The sequence below is a fragment of the Fringilla coelebs genome (genome assembly GCF_963513975.1).
Source record: "Fringilla coelebs genome assembly, chromosome: 6".
In the NCBI taxonomy this organism is placed as follows: Eukaryota; Metazoa; Chordata; class Aves; order Passeriformes; family Fringillidae; genus Fringilla; species Fringilla coelebs.
Genome location: NC_140034.1, coordinates 60612582 through 60638280, shown reverse-complemented (window position 1 = coordinate 60638280; position 25699 = coordinate 60612582). Strand labels below are relative to the sequence as shown.

Sequence of the window (25699 nt, the reverse complement as noted above, 5' to 3'; positions counted from 1 at the left end):
TGGTGTGTTTAGCAGAAGTAACAAGCACATAAAACAAAAGAAAGCTGAGCCTGATGCTGACATTTTTCAAAAGAAAAATTAAAAAAAAAATTATTCCATGCAAATGGTTCAAAAAGTTTATTGAATATTTAATTTACAAAAATCATATCCCTATGAGGTGTTCTAAAATTGGATAAAATAAACTGCATATAAAACCCAACCCTAGTAATGCAAATACAACACAGATATGAGACCATGGAAAGGAGAAAAAAATAGCAATAATCATGACACACATGTGACATTCATGAAGGATTGTCCCAACCATCCAAGAACTGGTTCAACACGATGCCTTCTCCCTTGATACTCTGTACAAGTCACCATTTTGTACAGGCCTTCCATATTCCATTGGTCCAAATTTAGATCTGATAAGAAGTCTTTGCCTTCTCTCTTGGCTGCTACACCAGATTTGACATTTTCCTTTTGATCAGAAGGTGGAAACAGACAGTACAGACACTGAACATGTGCACTATTGGATGCAACTTGCTATCTTTGGTAGGGACCCTAAATCTGCAGTGGTCAGCTTTCTACAGTGACAGGAATTTCAGTTTTGGCAAAAAAAACCCCAAAAACCAAACAGGTTTAATTGTGTTGTTTAGCAGAACAGTATTGGCAGTTTTCCTTGAACATACAAAAAAAAAAGTCTCTTGTCTGGTTTAAAAATGGAGATCACTTACATGGGTTTCAAATCCAATCCTTAACATTCCTGGACTTGAAAATGGTTCCATAAAATGTTGCTACTGCACAGCAGGCCCTTCCTTCCTTGTGTGAGCAGGGATGCACTGCACACAGAACACAACTGCAATCCCACCCCTCTTGCCTTTTCCTCCCATTTAAAGCAATGGGAATATTCCTGCAGATCTGGATGCCAGTTTCCTTCTGAACAAGCAGGAATCTCCTTGGGTGACTTAACATTTGCACAGTAACTTTTCCAAGTTTTCCTGGGAAAAGAGGAGGGTGAAGCAAAAACAAAAGGGTGAAGGAATTTGGGACAATCAGTGCTAGAGAGTTTGCAGCCCTCCTCTGGGATAACATGAGCAGGAGGAGCAGGACCAAGAAAAAATAATTAAAAAAGAAGAAAAAAAAATTTAATTTAAGAGCCAAAAAAACTCCACTTTAAAGGAGAAGGAAAAAGTACCAGACTGTTTCCTTCATAACATAATTATTCCATAAATATTGGGCAGTATTTGATTAACTGCAACTGTAAAACATTTTCTTCATTTTTTTCAAGCACTATCTGGAAAAGAAAAGAAAAAAAAGGAAACAAAAAAAGAAAAGGAAAAAAAGGAAAATAAGAAAAAAACCAACTCTGCACCTTCCCAGTCCTCTCCACTTGGTGGAAATGCAAACAGCCTGCATAGCCATGACTTTCTCAGCTGCAAACGCTTAGTGGAAGACTAACTAGACTTGAACACTTGACTAAATCTGCTCACTTAGGAGTAAAACATGCAATATTACAGCAGACAGCTACCTGTCCTCCAAAAGGCTTGGCTAATTTGGCAGAGAAGAAACGTTTCCAGGTGAAAATAAATCCCAAGAGCCTTGGTGAAAGACAGAGTAGTTACAATATATTAGCGATTTCTGTGGCATAAGTGTTTTAAAAAGCATCAGCAAAGTATTAAATATAAAAGCCATATGCATATACCCCCTCCATCCTTGGGAAAGCCTCGTGGTCTGTCTGTAGTGTGTGAAGTGGTGTGTGGGCTGGGAAATTAAGGCATGAGCAGCAGCAGGAGTCCCTACTGCCTGAGCTCCACGTAGTTGGCGGGGAAGAGGCCGTAGCGGCCCTTGCAGACCCCTCTCCACCAGCCGTCATCGATCATCTCGATGTTGGTGATGATGTCGTCGGGGTCGAAGGAGATCTCGTCGTCACCCGCTGCAGGGAGAGCCCAACAGGGTCAGCACCCACCCTGCCAAGGGCTCACAACAGCCCCAGCCCCTGGGTGGAAGAGCTCTTTGGAAATTGCCACCAGTCCCACAAACAGCACCCGGTAATCTGCAATCCACACCCAGATATTTGCAATCTGTGCTCTTGTTAAACCTCCCAAATCCCTGACTTTTCATTTGCCACCACAAGAGACATAGAAAGGCAAAGAAAAATCCAGATTTATCTCATGCAGGACAGTTTTCAAAGCCAAAGGGTGAAAACAAAAGCTCTGCTCACCAGCTTGGTAATCGTAAAGGGCTATGGCTGTGATCCCAAGTTCATTTTCATACTCATCATACGCATTTTCTTCTGAAGAGAGGAGGGGAGAACAATTAAAATATGAAGTACATTATCACCCTCAGTTCTTTTCTGTGGTGCTTCTCCTTCAATTGCACTGCTAACCCACACAGGAAGCAGGCAACAACCCATGCTAGGTTTCAGCAGTGCTGACATTCCTTCTGCATGGACTTACTCCCTCAATCACACACAACTGAAGCATGAAAAGAAACATTTACAAGAGACATTGAGTATGGGACTACATAAAACCAATCAGCCCTGTACTGCTTCTTTAAAATGTGACAGGACAGCTGAGCTCAAGATCGCTGTGTAAGACAATAATTAATACAAGTGGTGGCATGCTGGGGAGGCAGAAAGAGACCTGCTTAAAATTCCCAGTTTTTTGTACCAGAGCAGGTTCATCTTTCACAGCTCATTTAATAACCAGAAGAAGTGAGAAAAAAACAGGAATTCAAAAGACTCTTATCTTGCAGTTTCATAGATCCCTACTCCACTCCCTCACAGGAACAGAACCCAACACTTCAATATCAAACTCCAAGAATTGTTGATTGGATTTTTTTCCTGGTGTGGCACATGTTTAATCTCCAGCTCAGTGCTTTCTTCTCACGTTGAGCTACATTCCATGGGGTGGGAATGGTTATCCCTGAATTTCTTTTTGAACTGAGACCCTGGAAAGCACTGTAATTACTCCAACATCATCTCACAAAAGTTAACTAACTTCAACACCTTGCTGCAGCCATTTATTAATTTCCTAATTAAAGTTTGCTGGTGGGGAATGTATAAAGTCTCACTGGACTGTGAGTTCAGCAAACCCGGACAGTGTGCTATCAGCACAGCTGCTCATTAAACTCTTGCACAAGGAAATAATCCCTATCCTAAAGGGTTGGCTGTGAGACACAAACCTGCTTGGTAGTGGTCTGCTGCTCCTGCCACCTCATAGACAGTCTCTGGCTCGTACTCTGCCTCCCGCTGGCTCACTGCTTCCTGGTATTCCGGCTGTGCTGCTTTGTAGCCAGCCTCTGGCTCCTGGGCAGCAGGGTAGGATGGGCTGGAGCTCTTGTAGGCTGACCCTGCTTCGTAGGAAACTGCATCCTGCAGGGAGACAGGGGAGCTCTGTCAGGGCATTGTGAAAAGATCACAGAATCAGGATCCTTTTGATCAGGGTCAAAGCCCATGTCTCAAAGGAACCCCAACAAACCTCGTAGACTGGGCTTGACGGTGCCTTCTGCTCCGCCACCTGCACGACAGGAGAGGGTGGTGGGGTCTGCTTCTTGGCTTTAGCTTGCTCCTAAATCCAGGAGAAAGGAAAACTTCAGTGCAGCTCAGTCACTGATGAGGGACCAAGAAACAACCCTCAAAAAAAAGGACAGGCAATTTATCCTGCAATGAACAGCTGTGGTCAGAGGAGGACTGGGCTGCCTGGTCTGAGCAGAGCACCAGAAATGCAGCACAGCAGAAGAAAAACAAGGGAAGAAACAAAACCCCCATGGCACATATGTTTAAAAACAGCCCCAGAGTTGTCTGGCCCATCTCCAGAGGAACTGCAGGGTTTTGGTGCTCAGTGTATTCACTCTGCTCATTAGCTGGCTGGGCCTCATGTCCCATTTCAGCCTGAGTATAAAAAACCTGAAGCCCACAGATGTTCTGGGTGCACAACTGATGAACTGCCTTTGGTGAGAAATGGTCGTGCAAGCTCTGGCAGGTCTGCAAAACATCCTGCCAAGGGAAAGGATGGAACAGCTCAGACAAAAGTGGGCCCTATACAGTGACAGGATTCCAGTGTTCAGAGGAATTAAGAGATGTGGTAGAAATAAAAGCGGTACTGCTTTTGTGTTCTGTGACACAAAGAACATGGATCTGTTCTGGCACTCAAGTGCTTCATGCTTCACTCAAGTGCCATCCCACCAGTGAATCACATGGCAATTCCACAACCATTGGAAAGCCACTCATTATGGAGGCAGGACACGGAAGTGCAAGAAATCCTGTGTTGCTAACGTGACACAAAACAAGATAACTATTTCAACAGGTTAACTTTCATTTTGCCTCTTTTTACCACAGGTGAAAAGTAAACCATGAATCCAGGGCCAAAATGTCTTCTTCACTGAAAAAAAGGAGGAGAGGATGTGTGCAATGGGAATTTGTGCACTCCAGTAGTTTAGGCCCATCAAGCTGTAACACCCCAGAGGATTCTCAGGAGATGGCGGTACAGAGATGCAGTGATAGGACTCTCTTGCAAAAAATTCTTGCTTTTCTTTGCTTGTCACGGCCCAGAAAAAAATACATCCGACAAGGAAAGCAAAACGTGTCTTGAGAGCAGAGCCAGCTTTGAAGACAATTCAAAGCTTAGTGCTCTACTTTCTGGAAAAAGTCTCTCCTGATGCAAAACCTCCCTCACTTTTAAATCCTATGCTAGAGATCAAAAGATTAAAAGGCACCAGCAAAGTGAGTATTAGAAGTCAAACCTAAGTTTGGGGACAAATTAAGCAGCATCAATCCATTAATGATGGCAAATGTGGCAACAGTTTGACTAATCTGCCCTAGGAAATGGGTCTGCAATCCAGATGATAGTTTAGGAAAGACACAGTGTAATTGCCATAAAACATTTAAATTGCATAGTTCCCCTCAGGCCGGGTTTTGTTCCACAGTGAAATGCTCCATGTGAAAGAACATCCTGCCTTTTTTTTGCAAGGCAGCAGAGCACAGTGAAATCATGAGGCAGCACTGACTCAACCTAGGCATCAAAGAAGAGCTCCCTGAGCACTCTTTGCCTGTGTGACATTTGTGAAAAGCAAACCAGAACAAGGATTACCAGTAACCAGGGCTCTGGAAGGAATGCAGTCCATATGTACATTCCCATTGTGGGAGGGTGTATGCCCACATATCCTCTGGAAGTGAAGAAGTTCACTGATAGAAATAAAATTCACTCCAGTCAGAGTCCACCCCTGCCCTTTGCACTCTCTGTGGATGGTGTGGATCACATCTCTGCCCTTCTCCTGCTCAGCTTGGGTGCAAGGGGCAGTGCCAACAGAGCCATTTCAGTTCCCCTCAACCTCATCCTCTCTCTCTGCGTCTACAGAATCCCACAATTAACCATGGAGATGTTCAGGCTGTAAGAACATTAATCATCCAGTTACGGGGAAATTTAAATACCAGCTTTGGGGGAAAAAAACTTCAAATGTGTCCAGGCAACAGAATCTTTGATGAAGCACAAGAAAAATCCAGCAAAATGGCTTGGATTTAACCCACACTCACAACAAAAATACCAGCAGAGAAATAACATAATTACTGAGATAACAAAGTAATTAAACAAAAAAAACCCCAAAAGACATAGCAATTAAGGTCCCTTCCAATCCAAACCATTCCATGACCTCTTCCTCTCCTAGCTTTTCTCCAGCACAGTAAAGAAACCCCAGGAGTGTTTGGGGAAGGTACTAAAAGTCCACGTGGAGGAAAGGCAGCATTAGAATGATGCACAGAAGATGAGCTCCCATTCAGCTCGTGACACATTTCTGCAGTGAACATATGCTCACACTGCACATTGTGATGCTGTAAGGCAAAATAGGTGATAAGCTGAGAGGAAAGGGGGAAACAAGGAAAAATAAAAGAAAAAAAACAATCTCTTTAGAGGAAGAGAGCCTACCAGGCAGTCTTTCGTACTCTTAAAACAAGTTAATTACATCAAGCCTTAGTCTCCTGTAATACAAACCAATACAAACAAATATGCAAATTCCATAAAACAGATAAGATACAGTTTCTGACTAAACATGTCCTGGAATTACCTTGCTTATGAATAACAAAAAAATCATGACGCTTTTACCCATATCAATGCAAAGTCAATTTTTTTAATTCCCTAATTTTCAATTAACATTTCGAAGATTATCTTCCGCTGATCTCCTGGTTGTTTGTTATACCACCTCCATCTCCCAAAACACTGATCCCAAAGGAACAGCATCACCAGCTCTCAGCATGGGGTGAAACTTCTTGAACATGCAAGGTGTTTTGGGGACCACAGAGCTCTCCCCTCATGAGCTCCACCGTGCCCAAAGAGAATGTGGGACTGCCAAAAGGCAGAAATACAGGAGGAAAAGGCCAGGCTGAAATCAAACACAGCTAAAGCACAGGCACAAACACACACTCTGAGCTTTAAAGGCCAGCTGGAAAGAAGGAACCTTTTCTCAAAGATTCCCTTTTCTCCCAGCATTGCATTGAAACCAGGCTGTTCCAATGGGATTTGAATCTTACTGACCTCCAGTTTCCTCCGAGCCTCCTCCTGTTCCTGCTTCTCCCTGGCCATTCTTTGGGCTCTCTCAGCCTCTGCCTTCCTTCGGTCTTCCTGCTCTTTCTCCTTGGCCAGGTTCTCAAAGTTAGCTCGGATGCTGCTTGTTTTATTGGCAACTGCAACAAGGAAAAGAATTCAAGTCAAATCATGGTTCTATAAAAAGAAGCCTGGAACGAGTTTCTGCTACAAATTTCTGCTTTTCTCCCCTCTGAGTTTATAGTTCAGTCAGCAAAGTCGCTCTATACCTCTTTCTTCCTCTCCCTTCCCAGCTCAATCTTACTTCTCTTCCAAAAAACCTCTGTAATGCTTCTTCCTCCTCTCCTTCATGGTACAGGTCCCACCATTACCCTACACAATTTATTCTTCCTTATTCCTTCCCTATTCTCACACTTTTTCTTTTCCCTTTCTTAACTCTGATGAGCCTCAAGAGAAAGAAACAAACTGGAACAAAGCAAAACAATTTCTAAAAGAAGGAGGGAGAATATCTGAGCTTGCTAAAGAGATGCAAATACAGTAGTTCTCTCTGGATGACCCTTATGCCTTACCAGCTTCTACTGGCTTAGTCTTCTGGTATGTTGATGATGGTTTCTCTATATCTTCAAAAGTTGCTGCATTCTATCAGTGAGGACAAAAAGGATACACGTAAAAATCCCTAAAAATTCATGAAGACATTCACACAGCCTCAGCCTGAGATATTTTACTGTGGTACCGTCCCTAAGTCTTTTAGCAGAAGATCAAAACCAAATCAGGAAGGATCAAAACTTTACAAACAGAATAATCCTTTCTGCAAGTCAAGCTAGAAAGAATTAATCTTCAGGAGCAGTTCTGAACACATCAAAATCCTATTAATTAAAAATAAAAAAGTTTATGAGTGACTCATCAGAACTAAAACCAAGGCAATAAAAATACATTGTGTAGCTGTTGCTGTTCTAATCCATATAAGCTGGCATCAGCTCTGTGTGTATAAATTTGCTTTTTAAAGGCCTAGAAAAGCACAAAACTCTGCCCTTAGACTGGAGAAGTGTCCAGAAATAGAGAGCTGAGCAATGCAGATCTAACCAGGCTGCTCTGCCTGGTCAGAAGTCATGGCTCTTTGAAGCAACTTACCTTGTCCATCCGATCTTTCTGGACACCATACTTGCCTCCAAATCCTTTGGAATAATCTAAAAGCAGGACAAAAAAGGTCAGAACAGGGAGTTGGGTGGCCCTCCCCCCCGCTGCCAATTGCAAACAGCCACCTCAGGTGCAAAGAGCCATTTCAGCCTCATGCAGAGCCACAGCGACAGCCACCAGAGAAAATGCTACTCGGCTTTGATGCAGAGAGGACACAGAAGCCCAAGAGCCCTCAGGAACACCAGCAAAAGACAGACTGTGGGCCACATGCATTCCCTGAGTAAACACAAAGCTGAGGATTGAACAGGTATCAAGCAAGGAGTAAGGGAGGAGCCCTCCTGATGCATCACTTCTGTAACACAGCCTTTGACAGCACCAATCCTGAGCCCTCTGCAGGAATAATGGAGCCTGAGCCATTTTGCTTTGCTCAAAGCTTCGGTGACCACAGAAGTGTTTTGGTTTTGGCTTTTTTTTTTTCCTCTTTGTGAATGGCAGGAAAATGTAACAATTTTCTCATTCCAGTGGTTTTGGTTGAGATACTCAGCTGGTGAATATTAAAGCCATTGGTGGTAACTCCTGCTCTACACACGGAAAGGGGAAATTACATAGGCCAGCTTTACCTGCCTAAGCAACTCACCAGCAGAGAAATGGGGTAGCTGAGCTATCCCATACCAGCCCTGAGCTGCACACTCTTCCTCCCAGCTGGTGCTGCCCTCAGCACTTGTCACACTCCCAAATTCACTCCCAGTGACATTGATAAAAACAAACAAACCCAGACAGGAGGGGGTTTCTGCTCTCATGGGAACATCTGAGGAGCACCAGAGCAGCACAACAGCAGCAGCAAGAGCGTGTGACTGGAAAAAGACCTCTTTGTGGTGTGTGAGCTGTAGGAATGTGCCCTTACACTGCCCATGTTTCCTAGCCATCCCTGGAATCCTTCCCTTCTCCTCTCAGCCCCCAAACCACTGGCTCTCCCTGCCAGCCATTGCAGTGCTCGCATTCGGGCTCTGAAAGCCTGAATATGTGTCACTAAAGCACAGGAAAATGCCAGCTATCAATGAACAACCTCATTTTCTTCAGCTTTGTATGTATTTTCAGCCAGAATAAATATACTACACTTACATTTTCCTGCTCCAGACTCCTCACTTTAAGATAATGGAAAACCAGGAATTCGTGGGTTGTACCCCAACTATTTCACAATGAATAAACAGAGCATTATAACAGCATTTGCTCACCCAAGAACCACAAACATTCCCTACTTCTTTCAAAGACTACAATAATTTTGAAATGATCTTGCCACAGCCCATTTCTTGTTAATGGTTACATGTATGGTTGTTATCTGAATATTTTTCCATTAATTTACCCAGTCAAAACTTTAGTCTCTAAAACTCATTCCATTAACATCATACTAACAATAATGTCATTTTTCCCCTGCATGTACAGCTATAACTAATTCAGGACTTTGCAGAGCTGTTGACTAAACACTGGGTGTTTCCTGAACACAGGCTTGCTTGAGGTAATATTTTAAGGGTAGAATAAAGAAAACAGCTGGATGATGGAAGAATAGAAGCGCATTAAGTGTCTGCACATTCCTGGCATTGATCTACTCAGAGAACTATTTCAGACTGTGTGAGAAGTGGCTGCACTGGTAAGAAAGTAACAAGTGAAAACGGTGCCTTGTTGAGATTCATGCTTGGCTAGTTTCTCCTTGTAATCAAACCCCACAGCAGATGGGTCCTGCCTTTCTGTCTGTACACCAAATTTCCCTCCGAAACCACTCTTATAGTCTGAAAAAGCCACATGGGATACGTTAAAACCAAGGCAGGGAAATAAAGTTCAGTCAGAGACACTCATAATAATTTCTGCAATATTTCCAATTATCAGCAATTTTGCATGGTGAAAAAAAAGAAATACATCAAGACACTCTGCAAGAGTAAACTGAAAAAAGTCTCAACTTGAGATCATTTATCAGATACAAGAACACCATTGTGAAGTCACAGAAAAAAAGCATTTCTCAACGTTTTTCATCCATACTGCATAATGCACTTGCATTTGATCAAAGGTATGAACACAGGTACACAGGTAATTTGTTCATCCAAACACAACAACAGCAGATACAAGAGAAAAAACAAAATAAACACCAAAACAGTACAAGAGAATCAAATGAGCTTCCTTCATCAGCATGGTTAACATTTGTACAGAGAGCTGACTTTTAGAGAGGTGTGAAGATGGGCCCCACAAAGTCCACCCTCCAGAAACTCCTTAAAGGAAAGAGGAATGCTCCTGCTGCCACACAGCTTGAGGGAGAAAAGGTTTCAGCTAAGAGCTGATCATTCCCTACTGCTGCCTAGGGAGCAGCTGTTTACATATATATATTTATCCATTTACATATTTATTTATTTATATAAATATATACATGTACTATAAAATGAGGGATGGCACAGAAAAAAAGGGATTCAGGTAATCCTCTCACAACAAGGCTGCTGGAGCACCCAACAGAACAATATTTTGAGGAATAGCTTTAATTTCATTACTTAAAAAATACTGATTTCTTTAAGTCAAGAGCAGTGACAGGCAGAGGGCTGAGGAGCAACAGCTGCATTTTACAGGAAGTTGAATTTTTACTGGGAACCAAGTATTTCACAGGAATAGGTACCCCACAGGCCACCAAAAAAAAAAAAAAATCAGCATTTGATTTTAGACTCTTCCTGCATGGAAACAGGGATGTAAACAACAGAATTCAGAAGGGAAAATTTATTTGTGGAAAATACAAAGGAATTCCTAACCTGTGGTTTGCACAGCTCAATTGAAAAAGTAAAATTACCCAGCATACTTGCAGGCCCATAAAGGGAAAATTTAGTCCTGAGCCTGGACTTTGAGGGGCTGGGCTTCAGCTGTGCCAAAGCTGCTCTGCAGCCACCAGTTCACCCAGCAACAGCAAAACCTGACACAGGAAAGGAGCCCCATGTCAGCTCCTGTGAGGCTGTGCCCAAAGACACCAGGGCAGGGCTCACACAGGCAACAGGAGGTCAAAATGAGGGCAGGCAGAAAGAACAGCAAGGAGCTGAGAGCTGAGGTACCTTTCTGGGACTCGTGCAGCTGCACCTTCTCCTGGTGGTCCCAGCCAAGGGCACATTTGTCTTGTCTGTCTGTCTGCACGCCAAACTTGCCTCCAAAGCCCTTTACATAATCTGTGAAGTTTTCAGAAAACATTATTGCAATTCATAGCTGCAAACTGCATTTAATGAAAAAACTCAGAAATATGTTAGGGGATAAGTGGCCCTGTTAATAATCCCTTTTTAAGGGATCCAAAATCTGCACACACATGGGGCAAACACACATTTACCACAAAAAAACCCCTAAACAAACTAAAACCTCCCACCCAAACCTCCCCCCCACCAAAGTATTTCTCCCAGGTTTAAAAGGATCTGAACTACTATTTTTAAAGAAGATGATAAAAACCTTTCTGTGATTCATGTTTTTCCGTTTTGCCTTGATATTCAAAGCCAACAGCACTTTTATCCACTTTGTCCTTGTCAACACCATATTTACCACCGAAGCCCTTGGAATAATCTAGAGATAAGAGGGAAGAGTTTTGTTTGTAAGTGTTCAGCAACAAAATCATCACCTTGAGAAACTGTGATAATCAGGGCTGCTAGCACTACACTGTGTTTTAAAAGAAGCACTGAAATCCACAGCTAAACTTGATTTCAGACACTGAAGTCAGAAATCCTTCGGAACACATTCTCCAAAATGGAAAATAAAACAGCATTTTGCTGGGCAATACCAGCAGTTCTGCTGCCTGACTCCTTGGTAAAATTCTGAAGACACTTATGGCCAAGTGAACTTCTAAATCCATGTCAGCAACAGCTTGGATGCTTTTAAACACCCCCTGCTCCTTGTCAGCATTTCTAGAGTTCAAACATTTCTTTGGGACAAAGAGAAAACAGATGGCAAAAATGTCACCATTTTTCAATAAAATGGTCAATTTTTGATTAGATATGCCTGGAAACTTGAGCAGCAACACAATATTAACTCTAAACACTCTTAAGTGTTTTAATCTACAAACAGCTGATTCTTTTAGAAGCACTTCTCTGTGGTGGTTAAGCTGCTCTCAGTCTGATTACTTTGATTCACAGCTTTTAAAAGGAGCTGTAAAACCCTCCAGACAAACCTGTGTGCCCTGGACCATCCCTTAAAACCAGGCAGATCATTTTGGGCTTTTTTTTTCCCCAGAAGTTGAGGTTTTCAGCAATATAAATTTTACCCAGCATTACCTTTCAGCAGGTTAGGAGTGCAAGAGGGGTAAAACATGAGTATTTTACAACATGGGCTATGGGCAGTGCCCACAGCACTAGGGAAGGAGCCTGCTAACACATGTGTGTCTATTCACCCTTCTGGGAGTCGTGTTTCTCAGTTTTCCCCTGGTAATCAAACCCCACTGCACTCTTGTCCACTCTGTCAGCCTGTACTCCGTATTTTCCACCAAAACCACTTGAGTAGTCTGCATTGAGAGTAAAGCACAATAAAAACAGCATGAAAGCAACTTGTCATGGATACAGCATAGCCTAGCAATTGAGGGGAAAAACAAGTTATTTCAGATCTCAAGTATTATGAAGGCTTTAGCACATAAAATTCAGTTTAATTTTAAGCACAAAATAAGCAACAGCTCATGATGGTCCTACAGTTTATGATGGTTCCCTTTAATTTTTTTGCCTACTTCCAGCAGGGTGCAATACAGCAAAGAGCAATTCCCAGTCTTCCTGACATGCCCCTGAATCTCACTTCAGAAAGAAAAATTAGACTCCTGACAACCCACTATTCCCTTGTCTTAAAACCTCATCAACTCATGAAACTGCTAGGAAAGTAATTTTTTCCGCCTCTGTTCCACCAAACCCACCACTTGATTCATTGGGAATGCCGTGCAGAGGTCTCACTGAAGGAGGCACTTCCCACACAGTGAAAGAATCTACTCTATTTTTTATAGAAGATGTGCCCACTGAGGTGACCACCTCCCCACTTTACCTTTTTGGGAGGGATGCTTCTCAGTTTTGCCCTGATATTCAAACCCAACAGCTGACTGAAAGAGAAATAAAATGACAACTGTGACAGTGTTAGGCATTAGGAGAAAAACTGCACACATTTCAGGGGACACAGAGTACAGCAAATCCCTGTGTCTCTCCATACTGCTCTGACCTTCTGAATTGGGAGCATAAATACCTCTTTAACTTATGGGTCATATTCATTTACATGGCAATTCAGTGCATGTGTTCGTGGCCAGGGTTTTGCCCTCCCTTGCCAAGGCAAATTGTACCAGCAGCACACTCCAGCCTGGCCTTGCCAGGTCCGTATGACAGAAATCCAGCATTTCCATGCAGGGATTGTTACACAGTCTTGGAACACAATATCCTGGCCAGTAGCTCATGTTGTGATACAGGACAAACCATCCCCAAACATTCTACAGTATTCACACTGACCTTGTCAAAGAAGACAAAAAAAGTAGATTTTAACATCTCTTTTCAGCTTTCTTTTCAATTCATCTCAACTTCACATGAGGGCTTTTTTCTACTGTGCTTTAAACAGTAATTAATCTCCATAACAGTCAGTGTTAGCTTCTGCTAAACTTCAAAAAGAGCAGGAAGAGCAGCCCACACCAGCATCCTAAGGCACTGGAATTCTGCAGTTTTATGTACAAAGGAAAAAATCAAACACTCTGGGTGGCTGCAGGAGGAGATGAAATCACTCACCTGGTCAACTCTGTCAGTTTGCACTCCAAACTTGCCACCAAACCCTTTCACCGAATCCACTTGGGAGCAATGCTTAGAGAGTTTGGATTGGTATTCATGTCCAACAGCTGACTGGAAGAAATTGGTGCAGTTCAGAGATAGCAGTGCTACACAGTCCTGTGCGTCAGACAAAACACTGCACCAAGCAGCTGGAGGGTGAGTTTTGTTACCAACATGCATCACTGCCACTCCTCCTGCTGAAACCAACTTCCCTGGGAATTCCTACTCACTTGGGAAGTCTCCACAAGGATGCTGCCATGCTACCAATCCAGCCTAGGCAAGGGAAGTGACTGCATTTTATGGGAACTATTTTATGCCCTGCATTTGCACTTCAAAAGCACAGGAATGAAAACAAGACAGGTACAGAGGGAGTCTTGATGGTGTTCATGCAGAATTTCAAGTGAGTTTCAGGTGAAACACACAGCCTTGTGTTTATTTAGGGATCTGTTTTAGCTGACAGGGGACTGCAACAAATACAACAATATTTTTGTACAACAATACAAATACAACCAAAGCCAGCTGCCGTTGGTTTAGGGAGGCACCCAAGTCTCCTGCATAAATCACAATTAGGCATCTTCCTCACATGCAAAATGGTGTTGAACATGAGGAGATGCATCCACACCTGTGCCAAAGGTATCCCAGCCCTGCATCCTGACCCTGGAAGTTGAGCTGAACAGAGGCTGAGCTCCATCCATCCCACTGGCAGGACACAGGGATATGTAATTACACACCTGGAAGTGCCTCCACACAGCCCTTGCTAGTATTACACTGACCTAGTGCTAGGGAGCCCTTTCAGCTCCTGGAATTGATGCTGGAGCCTCACAACTTGAGTAAAAATGTTTTTTCCTTGCCCAGTGCCAACACTGGGAACTGGCTAGAGCAACCTGCAACTCACCAGTAACCCAACACTGCATAATCTGTGACAGGCAACTGGACCAAGGTGAACTAATTCGAGGACACAAGGTGTCTGCACACCTTGGATTTTACAGTGTTTGCTCTTTTTCTTCCACACAGGGGCTGGAGGGAACATTCCCAGCAGGCTGGGAAGCAAAGCATTACTGGATGAAGTCATTGCCAGGTAACAGGCCAAGGAGATCAAGGATGGCAATAAAAGGACACTACTTTAACTCAAAAGCATTAAAAAGCTCCCTTCTTTTCCTGACTGAAACAACCACACTCCTGTCCATTATGCAGGTGTTCTGTAGTACAGTATCTGTGAAATGTGTCAGAAAAGGCTCTCACCTCCCTTTTTTCTTCCCATTACATTTATGAAAAACATGAAGCTCTGAAAATTTTAGGTTTTACATGGTTTTACCTGATCGCCCTTTTGTCACAACAACTGAGGTATAAGCGTGGTGTTTTCTTGGTGGTACCAGGACTTTCTGCATTTCACTACATACCAAGCATTACAACAAAACCTCCCTTAGAAAAAAAATATTTTTTTGGTAATCTGTGTTTCAGAGTCAAACACCCTCATAACTTTTCTATACATTTTACACCAGCTCAGGAGGTATGGCACACAGAGTGATGGAAATGTTCAGTTTAACTCAGAAGCAAGGTTTTGCACTAAATGCAGCAAAACCCTGCACCATGACAATGCTACAGCGACCCTGATTTAATGGCCAAGCTTTAAAGCCAAGCTTTAGGAGCAGCACACCTGCACAGATACCTGCAAAGGAGACATCTCAGCCACAAGGCTTCAGAACTACAGTTACAAGGGAGAAAGATTCATTACAAACAGAAATTGTGAACACCTCCTGCCACCAGCATCATTCACATGGGCATGACCAGCATGTTTTTCCCCACGATTAATTCTGGCCTATGGGAAACACTGCTGACTTTTGTTCCTTTTTTTTTCCCCACAGACAAAGGTGAGGGATAAACTGCTGACACTAGAGAGCAGCAGCAGAACAGGCCTGGTGGCTGAACCTGCTCAGCAATTCCTTTTCTCACATTCAAAGGTTGGCCCACTGAGAACTGGACAGCAATTAACTCTGGAATATGAGAATCCAGCAAAAATTTAAGGCTGTCAAATTACCAAGAACACAGAAAACAAAGTAAGAAAACTTTCTTATTCAGAAATGTTTTGATTCTTATTCTAACAGAGCTCACGAAAGAAAGCAGCCAGAAGTTGATATGCCTATTTATCACATAACTAAAGAAGTTACACTAGAAATTATAATTTAACAATGAAGCATAAGCGGCCATCAACTCCTTATATAAAAAACTGCCATCAGATTAAAGTATAATATTTTAAATACTGGCATTATTTGTCACTGTTCACAGTTTGTTCATAAGAGCTGCACTCTGACTTTAATGCAGCAGCACATCCTTTTTTCATTTTTTGGCAGTCTCTATCTATATGCATAGAAGAGCTGGCCCAGCATCCAAATAAAAAGATCATACTGGATTTATTAATGCACCAAGCCCTTTGTTCATTTAGAAACATAAACTTAAAAACTTGAATCCTGACCCCAAGGCAATCATCTCCAGACTTGGCATCAATCAAAAACCACGTGGGGCCATTGCACACCCCAGAGCAAAGCTGGAACAAGCTCAGCTCACACAGAGAGTGGTGCTGGCCAGGCTTCTCCTTTCACTGATCCCTTCATCCCAAGGAAGCCCTGTCCACACTTACTTTATCCATGCGATCTTGTTCCACGCCAAACTTCCCCCCGTAGCCATGGGAAGCTTTTGGTCCTGTTTGAAGCTCCCTCTCTTTGAGGTTCTGGTGCTCTTGGAATACATTCTCCCTCAGCTGATGAATACTTTAAAAGACAACAAAGAAGCAACTTTTACTAAGGAAGTTTCAGCAAGCAACTTCAAAAAGATGCAAAATATAAAGCCGACAAAACTATCATCTTAATGAGAAGCTGGATCACTTGTATTTTTCAAGCCCTTCCTCGTATTTTGAGACACTGGATTTGTCCCACTGCAAAATGTTGTTTAAAAAAAGAAAAGAAACTGCTGGTTTTAAGAAGAATGTAGAAGGGAATTTGCTATTTTAACAATCCTTTATATAGAATTGATTTGTGCCTGAAATATAATTTTTTTCCTTGTGTTATAATTTAAATTATTCTCAACACTTTCTATCTAGATGGCAACTTTTCAGAACAGGGATCATCTCTTATCACACAGCCCCTGTGGTATCAGGACTAATTCTGGACAGCACTGTACTGCAAAATAAAGATGTAAGGAAACTTGCACCTCCTCTTCCCAAAGTGATCCCTTAAAATTTGCAGAATTGAACTGAGGACAGTGCAGGCTATGAAAAGAGGAGTAACCCAAGGTGTAGTCTGTACTTAAAGCACTTCCCATCTGAGTTTTAAGCTTTCTCAGGCGTAATTCAACCAGCAGGAATTCCCACTGCCCTCAGAATAGAGCAGAGCAACACTGATCCCTGAAGTAACCAGAGTTCCGTCTCCTCTGTTTGCAACATCACACATTTCCTAAAATTGCTTTAAAGTTCTGTCCTAGACACTTTCTGTAAGAAATACAGGATTCAGGAGATGCATCACTTCTGTTTCACATATCCCTCTGTGATGCACTTATTTGCTTTTCCATCAAACTGAGAGCTCAGTTTGTTACTTTGCCAGGGTTTTTATGAGTTTGATTGTAGCAGTTTTCTAATCAAAGTGTAAGAATTAAGAGACAAAACGTTTCCTTCAAGTACCAAACTGAAACTGCTCAGATCCCTCAGCGTCTCCCCGGCACTACATGCTCTTGCACCAAAACAGCACAAAAAAACCCTTTTCAGATACAGAGGCAGGAAAAAATCACATTTCCAGTGACAAAGGAAGATTTAAGGGTCCCTGCACCATATTCCTGCTCTTAATTTCAGCTCTGAAGACAGACAGATTTGAAAGACCAGCCATCTGGCAAATAATCTTCTACAGGGACTCTTGTTTTAATTATGAAGACACAAGTAACTGAGATCATGAGTTGATTAAAAGTTGCCAGGGACTGGGCCTGTTAATACATTCCACAAGAGAGCTGCTTTACTTGATGTGCTCTTGGTGGCCGGACCCATTCACGGTTTTAGCACCCCAGCGCTGTTCCTTCTCGCTCACATCATTCTGTGAAGGACACACATTAAAAGAGAGTTAAAAACCCAAAGGAATCACTAGTAACACACATTTCAGAGCTCACAGCAAAAGCTTCCAGCAAAAGCTTCCAGCAGTCACTGAGACCACAAGTGTTGGAAAAGCAGCTTCACTTCCCCTCCACTCCAGGGACACGCTCCTGACAGTTTATTTGGCCAAGACACATCCCCCACCCCGCAGAGCTCCTCTGGAACTGTCCCAGAACAAGTTCCTGGTGGATCAGTAAACCCCAAAAGCCATACCACAAAGTCTGGATCTGTCTCCCAGTCATCAGCTCCATCATCCTGGCTGACAGACACGGTGTGGCCTGCAGTAGCCTTCCACATCTGCAACACCAGCAGGAAAAGAAGGGTCATGCTCCAATCACCTGCCAGCTCATTTGATTCATGCAGGAGCTGACAGAGGAGATACAATCCAAAATTCCCAATAAAGTATGTTATTTAACCACATCACCAAAAGCTGTGCTTGCAGTGAAAACAGGTTTGACCACTGGAGCTCAGGCTGTCTTCTCAAGCTGGCTTACAAACCTGTTTAACTCTCCCATTTGCACTGTAAAAACATTAGGAGCAATTGTTGTTTCAAGAGAACAAAGTCACCTTTCTTTGCTCAAATTAATGTGTGCCTTTTGTGCAGTCACTGCACTCAAAGACTTCTGCTCACACAGGTTTCCAAGCCAACATGCACTTCCAAAGACTGCTGCTAATTCTGGATCCTGTGCATACAATTAAGGTGTAGGAATAGGTGATTTCCCCCCCCCCCAGGCGTTAAAAACAGTGAGCACAACATTGTTCTTCACCTGCATTACACCTGCACAACCTCCTCTGCCACGCAGGGAGTCCTAGCGTGGCGACAGAAATCCCAGCAACTTTAAGAACTTGCACACAACCCAGACACTGCTCCAACAACAACAGAGAACAGGAGCTCTGTGCTCCCTGGGTAATCCCCAGTGAGACACGGTGCTCACAAACTCAGCACCTTGTCTGGCTTTCAGGGGAAACAGAGGGTGACTGCAGGAAGCAAGACTCATAAAAAAAGCAAACAATGACTTCTAGAAACAACACCCAGCACTTTCAAGAGGTTAATGATTTGGAGCCTCTCAGTTTCTGGAAACTTCATTCCACTTGGAGTATCAAGTTGGATGCTTTTAATTAACAGTTCAGCTAGTTAGCAGAATTCCTGATCTTCCCAGTGCTAGTGGCCAGATTTTACTCACCTTATTCTAAAAATCAAAACAAACTCATTCCAGAAAGCAAAACTTTAACATCAAACTACAAGCTGCCTGTCCTCCCAGCTTTTTCAGAATACACTTCAGAGAAACGATTTTATTTTTTCTTTGCTATTCAACTAGAGTTCAGTTTTGTAACATACCAGCATTCTGTCCACTTACCTTTATCTTCTAATTAAGAACCGATTACAAAGATAATTATCATAGGCTGTTTAATTCACACAAGCATAATTCAGTGGGTGGGATGAAAACTCACTTCCTCTTAAATGCATAAGTAATAATACCTGGGTAAAGTCCACAGCTCGTTCTGTCAGGCTCGTTCTGCAGCCTGGCAGAATGAGCTGATGAGCCACTTTTATGGAGCATTTCAGAAATTTCATGACTGGTGAGTGAGAACAGCTGGAAAACTGACAAACACCAGAGTAGCAAATGCTGGAGTAGCCGGGAAGGAGGGTGTAAGAGCAGAGCAAGTGACATATTAACAGTATTGGCATATTTCCCCTCATGTTTTTTCAGGTCTCCCATCTCCAAGTTCCTCTGGCAGGTAAGGAACTAACCTTTATAATAGTACCTCATATCCAAAAAACTTCTGAGACTATGAGTTTATAACCCAAACTTTTAGAACACAAGTGGTTTAACATCGTTCTTAAATATACTCTGTCTAAAACCTTCTCTCACATGATTGTCTGATTGTCCTACTCTTTCCTGCTAAAATCCAATCTCTCACCAAAAAAACCCCAAAAGCCTTGGAAAGCAGAACCCAACCAGCTCAATAATGAAATTCAACATGGGTCCAAGTTCTTTCTAACTTCTCCTAAGGGGGATGTTCTGTATCCATCCTTATGTGCTCCACCACGCTGTGCAAGATGTTTAGGAATGGAATTCAAGTGATAAGAGTTGACTCAGGGGTGCTGTGTATGGTCAATTTCTTTATGCTTTGTGCCAAGCACAACTTTTCTGCCCCAAGTACTTGTTTCTTATGCTCACTTGATTAATGTATTTTGTTCATTCAGCTGTGCTTGGACATTTCAAAGAACAAAAGCTGGATCCTTCAGTCTAGGTTTCACTGCTTCCTCCTCAAGCTCTCACAAACAATAGCGCAGGGAAGAAGGATTTCACACGCACCCCCGTGCAAAATCCAGCACCCACCACGATTCTCTGCAAACCATGCCCACAAACGCCAACATTTTCCACAGCTCAGCCCCGCATTCTGTGAATTCCACAAGGAGCAGAGCAGCCCCGGCGACCGGGGCTCCCAGTCCGCAGCCAGCAGGAATAAGCCTGGTTTCCGCCGGCTATTCCAGCACCGATTCCAGGGCAGAACGAGGAGAAACACGATCTATTCATGACTCACTGGCTCACGTGGTCATGATTCCTGAAGGAAGAAGCAAACGCTACGGTTCGAACACAAACCCAAGCTAAATATATGCCTCGAATGTATGCGCTGCCCGGCGCTGCTATGACTAATCAGCACACACATCATCCTACCCAGCACCTTCAGCGGCAGCCTCGGCACCCCCCGCTGCCCGGGCCTAGGGACGAGCTCCGGGCAGCAGTGCCGAGGCTCGGGGCGCAGCCGAGGGGAGCCGGGAGCAGCTCCCAGGCCGGCCGGGCCCCACGGCCTGAGCCCGGCACTGCGGCCGGGGGCTCTGCCCTGAGCGGCACCGCCACTGTGGAAGAGCCGCAGACTCTTCCCCTCAAGTTCCCAGCTTCGGAGTTTAAATATTTTTTTTTTTTAAGAAAAAAAAAAAAAGACACGGAGCCGCGACGCCCCCCAGCTCTGCCTTACGCTCCCCTGCCGCGCCCGCAGCCCCCGGCCCGGCTTCCCTTCAGCCCTGCCACGCTTACTGCGCCTCTGCCGCCGCCTCCTCCTCCTCCTCAGCGCTGGCTCCCCGCCGGTGCTTCCCGGGCTGGCGGCGACTGCTGCTGCTGCTGCAATTTCCGCTTCTCCCGAGCTCCCACTTCCTCTTCCCGGCTCCAGGTGGGAGCGGGACGGGCTCCGCTCCGCCCCGCCGGCTGCGGGGACGCCGCCTCCCCCGCGGCCTGCGAGCCGCTCCAACCATCATAAATACTTATTTCTGGAGCTGCTCCGTCCCCCCTTTCTTTCAAAAAATGCAGCATCAGTAGTTTTACAATGGCCACAGGGGAGTTGCTGGTGCAGTTGGGAACATCCTTCTTTGTTTTTTAATACTCACTTTTGCACCGTCATGTTTTGGAAGTCGCATCTACTCCGTCCCCGGGGGTTTTCATCGCTTTTTATCAGTTCCCCCCTGGCTGGGATCCGATCCAAATGAAACGGATGCCAAAACGGAAACTACGGGGCTTTAAAGCACTGCGGAATGAAGTGCTGGTTTGTTAGAGTCTTCTAAAGGAGGGGAAGTCCCCAAGGAACGCAATTTCTACAGATAAACACACAAATTGAAGCTGTAATAGAGGGCAAGATGATAAAAAATCCCGGTGAATACAAGTACGACAATTCCAAATGTAGCTAGTTCATGTCATAAATAGGTCCGTTACTTTTTCCTGGATTACATGCAGTGCAATTTACCCTAAAAACTGAATACAGCATATTTGAAAAGGGCTGAACTTATTCCAAAACACTGTCTGCTAGGGGAGAACACAGAGAACCTCAATCCTTTAGGTATTACTTCTGTCTCCTCTGTGTCTTTTTGGAGTCTTCACCTGTCCCTCCATGTACAGGTAGAAATACCAACCACATTTATGTATCACTTTTCAGCCATCTGTTCCAACATCTCCTGTAAAACCAAAAGGTACTGCCATCTTGGGTAACTAAATTGCCCTTTTCCTCCCAAGTCCACTACTATTAACAAACAATAAAATTAACAAAATGCTGAATAACTTGTGCACCAAACCTACAACTGTGACAGTGGGAAGTGACAAACTTTCCTTTAAAAGGAAAGTGACTCTGTAGTTTCTTTTTAAAGTACCACCCCCAAACATATAGTGTCAATTTTTATTTACCTGAAAATTAATTTTGCTGCCCCTCCCTCTCAGTCTTTAGCCAACCAAGCTCCAGAAATAAATTCTGTTTCGAACCAACTTACCTGTTCTCCAAATCTTGGCATGATAAATTACTACTGCCACAAGACAAGACACTGCTACAGCAGTTTAAAAGACAAGAGTTAAAACATCTGTTTTGAGAGTCCCTGTCCTTTAAACATGCAAAAATTGCAAATTTAAAGTTCACTCAGATAATTCTGAAGCATGCAGACAGGATGCAGAGCCTAATTTTTACAGCCCTCTTTCCAACTGAAGCCTTTAAAGATATTTGGCAATTTGCAAAACGTATTTAATCAAGCGTTATCTAAAGCTCACTGTAACAGACCCAGGTGCCTTTTCCATCTGCATTTTCTTTCAGGGTGTGTGGGAGTTATTAAAATTGAGCAAGACACGTTTTTCTGGATCTCTGCAGCACAGCTCTGCTGTGTAACTCAGAAGGAAATCACCACACACATTTTTGCCAGTTTGTGAAAGCTTTCGCCATTTCACTCATTTATTCTACCTCTCACGTCAGTTCCATTGTTCCATAACAGTTAAGGTTTTACAGCCTCAAAATAATAAACGCATTTTCTGTTCACATTTTACAAGTCTATCCCACATTCGTTTCACTTTTGAGAAGCAACAATACATGACTGTGAACACCTACTATCATTCACATCAGTGACCAGCAACGCCTAGGCAAGGTTTCTCTAAACAGCAAAGTTTAGCTGAGCAGTGAGTCAGGACTTCCTTCTGCAGTTCTGTTTTAGGGTTTTTTTCTAGAAAGATAAATTCTCTGAGAATATAAAAGAGACTGCAAATGAACAGACAGCAACTCGTACAGACAAGCCAGACAAACAGAGATGCATCACTGAACAAAGGCTTAGAGCATCCATGGCAGTGTTTCTCCAGCCATTCCACCTCCTGCTGTTGATCTGGAGGACATGACGAAATATACTTTACTACTCCTTTCATCATTCTGCAACTTTATCCCTCTGTCTTCCACTCAATGAAATGGTTTACAAATATATCAACATTGACACGAACAGCCTTATTGTGACCCCATTTTGCACTGGCTACCTCAACTCCTATGTTTCTCCCCAAATATCACTATGGCCATGATTTCATTTTATTACCAAAGCAACTGTTGATGCTGTCTAGGACAGCATTTCCATCTTCACCATGCGGACCAGAATACACTGAAGTTGTGTGTCAGGTCTGGTTTATTATTTTAAAAAGCAAATCATAGCTCTAAAGATGAGTAGAAGTAGGCAATAAAGCAGTTTTTTCCCAGAAAACTGATATTAATGCATGTGAACTCGAACAGTTACAAAGAAAATGTCACATCTACTTGAATATTTTTGCTCCTGGAAAAAGGTCATCATTTGAAACCAGATCTACAGGGCAGCAAACAATCATTAAGATGCTTTATTGACAATATCCACTCACTGCAAAGTTTCTGCCTGCATACAATTAGATCTTAGCTTTTCCATAGTGTTTTATTGGCAGTGGAAAATGCATCAGTACTTTATTGAAAGCAATAAATAATACTGTGATAAAAATAGTTCAAAAGTAGACTGTACATATTGTTACATAATTTGAAAATACACAAAAGATTAATAGAAAAACAGAACAGTAACAATGAATTTCAGTTTTACAAGTTAAAAGTGGAAAACAAAATAAGAAAAAAGACATGCTATATATATTGTTGCATAATAAATAATGCACCATCTGAACAGATTCTTGCTGGCTTTTTAATATGCCATTTACAAGTGTCAGATACATTTTCTACTCATACAGTCCAAAATGGCTACAACCATCCAAATTAAAGTCCAGACAAGTCTTTAGAACAAGTTTACAAAACACATAGGATGACTTACATAAGAAAAGTAAGGCCTTTATTAAAGATGCACTGCTTTAGTTTTCAGCCCATTGTACCTTCATCTTTCACTACTCATTTGACAGGAGGCTGCAGTGCTTTAGGATTGGTCCATTAAAACTGGTTCCACCAGCATCTTTCCACCAAGTGTTTTCAAGCAAAAAGGTCTAGGACAAAAAAAAAACCTCTCTGTGGCCTGTGGCTCACGACCAGGAATCATTATGAAGTCTATCTTCCTCAGGGAAGGAAAAGCAAAAACAAAAACAGTCCTCGGTGTATGGCTTGTTTTCAGTCACTGCGAAGAGTCGCTACACAAACACAGCAGAGGGTGTGAGCACTGAGGCAATCACTCCTACAACGCGTCCCGCAGGCTGAGGAGTTCCTCCCAGCTTTTCCAACCAGTTCTACTTTAAATAAAGACAAATTGCCACTACTTGGCACATCCTCTGTGTGGAAAGGTACAGCTCTGAGAAGAACAACACTTGTGTACGTGTACTGTCCCTCCTACGTCAACAAAGGCTCACCTGAAAAAAAGCTGGACTGGTTTTCAGATCTAAGCTAAGCACTCCAAAAGACAAAATATATACTGCTCGGTATCATGATACTTTTACAAAGGTATTAAAATCCTTTTCACCTTCAGTTTCATTATTAAAAAACAATGATAATTACAGTTACTGCATAATTTACAAAAACCCTATATTGCTCATAGGGACATATACATACAAGCATTACAGTACATTCAGCTGGAAAGACTAAAATTAGAATAAAAAAATCAGCAATGATTTGATTTGTAGACTGAATAGAAACAGAAAAAGTAAGTAACTATATAAATGACAAGTCACATAAATATAAGAAACATTTAGATTCTAAAATATTTTCTCTATAGTACTCATGAATTTATTTGCTAATTAAAAACTCTGTAATAAAATATCTCAAAGTGTCCATTTAACAAGTATTAACAGGTTAAGGGTTCCAAATGTTCAAAATGCTGCATATCACCGGTAGAAATAGTGTGGGTAAACTGCAAAAACAACAAAAACAACACACAAAAAGAAAACACAGAAGATTCCATTAGCAGGTTTTAACCACCATTGCATTCCAAGATTGTCACAAGCAGCTCAGCAGTGATGCACTGAATTACTGCCATGCCATGCTGGATATTTTATTGCCTCCTGCAATCTCCAGCTGCAATGCAAATAAAGCAATGAGGGCAAATGTTTCTGCCTCGAGGATTTCCATCCCATGTCATGTGACAACAGAAAATCCTGAACCAGGGAGGAGAATCTGGGGGAGAGACTTAAAACTTCAGTTTCTTGCAACTAAAAATACTTTAAAGAGAGCCCCTGAGATTATGTATGAACTGACACACTCATGGTCTGAGCTGCTACGTGCAGAAGTTTCCTCTCAGCATTTCACATGTAAGAACTCTTTAGAACTCAACTCATACATGCAAAAAGGTTCTGAATTTGAGGAAGCAAATACATGAGTTGGAAGGGATGCTACCAGTAAGAAGAAAGACACTGCAAGCAGAGAAGACAGGCAAATTTACAGTCCATGAAAGATATCAGTGAGGGGGAAAGAGCCACCGAGTTGATTTTTTCAAACAAAAAAAAAAAAATCATTTTTGGGCTTGCTTGCAAAATGAGAGAAGTACTGTGCCATGAGAAAATACAGCAGAGGCTGCTGCAGAAGCATTCCAGATCCTAGAGAAACAGGACTAGAGCTCTTTCACAAGACAGAATACATGGATTTTGTGTTACAACACATCAACAGCACTGCTCCCCAAGCTGAGGCTGCAGGTAGCTAAATCCAAGCAGCCAGCCCAAGCAATCACAGCAGTATGGAGGGTCCAGGAACTGGGAAACTGCAGTTATCCCTGTAACAATTCAGTACTGAAGCATGTTTTAGTGGGACAACTCTGACCAAGCAAAGACTTTGTGACATCAACAATCTGAGCTGCAGTGTCACACAGGGATTATTTTCTTTTCATCCCTAATTTATTCTCTTCCCCCACTCCCCACTTCCACTAGCTGATTCAGCTGCTTCATCCAGCC

At 42.8% G+C, this 25699-nt stretch overlaps 2 protein-coding genes across 10 annotated transcripts in view; both read right to left on the bottom strand.

Moving 5' to 3' along the window:
- CTTN (cortactin) lies at positions 1 to 20734 on the bottom strand. Of its 5 annotated transcripts, XM_084208157.1 has the most exons (17): positions 20615 to 20734; positions 17784 to 17867; positions 17441 to 17514; positions 16077 to 16206; positions 13400 to 13510; positions 12678 to 12732; positions 12046 to 12156; positions 11115 to 11225; positions 10733 to 10843; positions 9329 to 9439; positions 7647 to 7702; positions 7085 to 7154; positions 6507 to 6655; positions 3459 to 3548; positions 3163 to 3352; positions 2201 to 2272; positions 1 to 1912 (listed from the first exon to the last, which is right to left on the bottom strand). In XM_084208157.1, the coding sequence occupies exons 2-17, from the start codon at positions 17865 to 17867 to the stop codon at positions 1776 to 1778; spliced, it is 1662 nt and encodes a 553-aa protein (XP_084064283.1). In that variant the 5' UTR covers positions 20615 to 20734; the 3' UTR covers positions 1 to 1775. The 5 variants fall into 5 exon arrangements, with proteins under 5 accessions (XP_084064283.1, XP_084064285.1, XP_084064284.1 ...); XM_084208159.1 differs by lacking the exon at positions 9329 to 9439; XM_084208158.1 differs by lacking the exon at positions 12046 to 12156.
- Positions 20735 to 22252: 1518 nt separating this feature from the next.
- Positions 22253 to 25699, bottom strand: part of PPFIA1 (PTPRF interacting protein alpha 1) — a 54200-nt gene continuing 50753 nt past the window's right edge. For all 5 annotated transcript variants that reach the window (XM_084206999.1, XM_084206995.1, XM_084206997.1 and 2 more), the window contains one exon: positions 22253 to 24666. Coding sequence is in view for 1 of the 5 variants with exons in the window: in XM_084206997.1 (XP_084063123.1) it covers positions 24641 to 24666 (26 nt within the window). In the remaining 4 variants the exon portion in view is untranslated. The remainder of the gene's footprint in view (positions 24667 to 25699) is intronic.

Excerpts from the sequence above, each read along its gene's own strand:
- CTTN (XM_084208157.1), bottom strand. The coding sequence starts at position 17,867 with ATGTGGAAGGCTACTGCAGGCCACACCGTGTCTGTCAGCCAGGATGAT. Across the intron at positions 17,515-17,783 it reads AGACAGATCCAGACTTTGTG|AATGATGTGAGCGAGAAGGA; the intron begins GTATGGCTTTTG and ends TGTCCTTCACAG. Across the intron at positions 11,226-12,045 it reads GAAACACGACTCCCAGAAGG|ATTATTCCAAGGGCTTCGGT; the intron begins GTGAATAGACAC and ends TCTTATCTCTAG.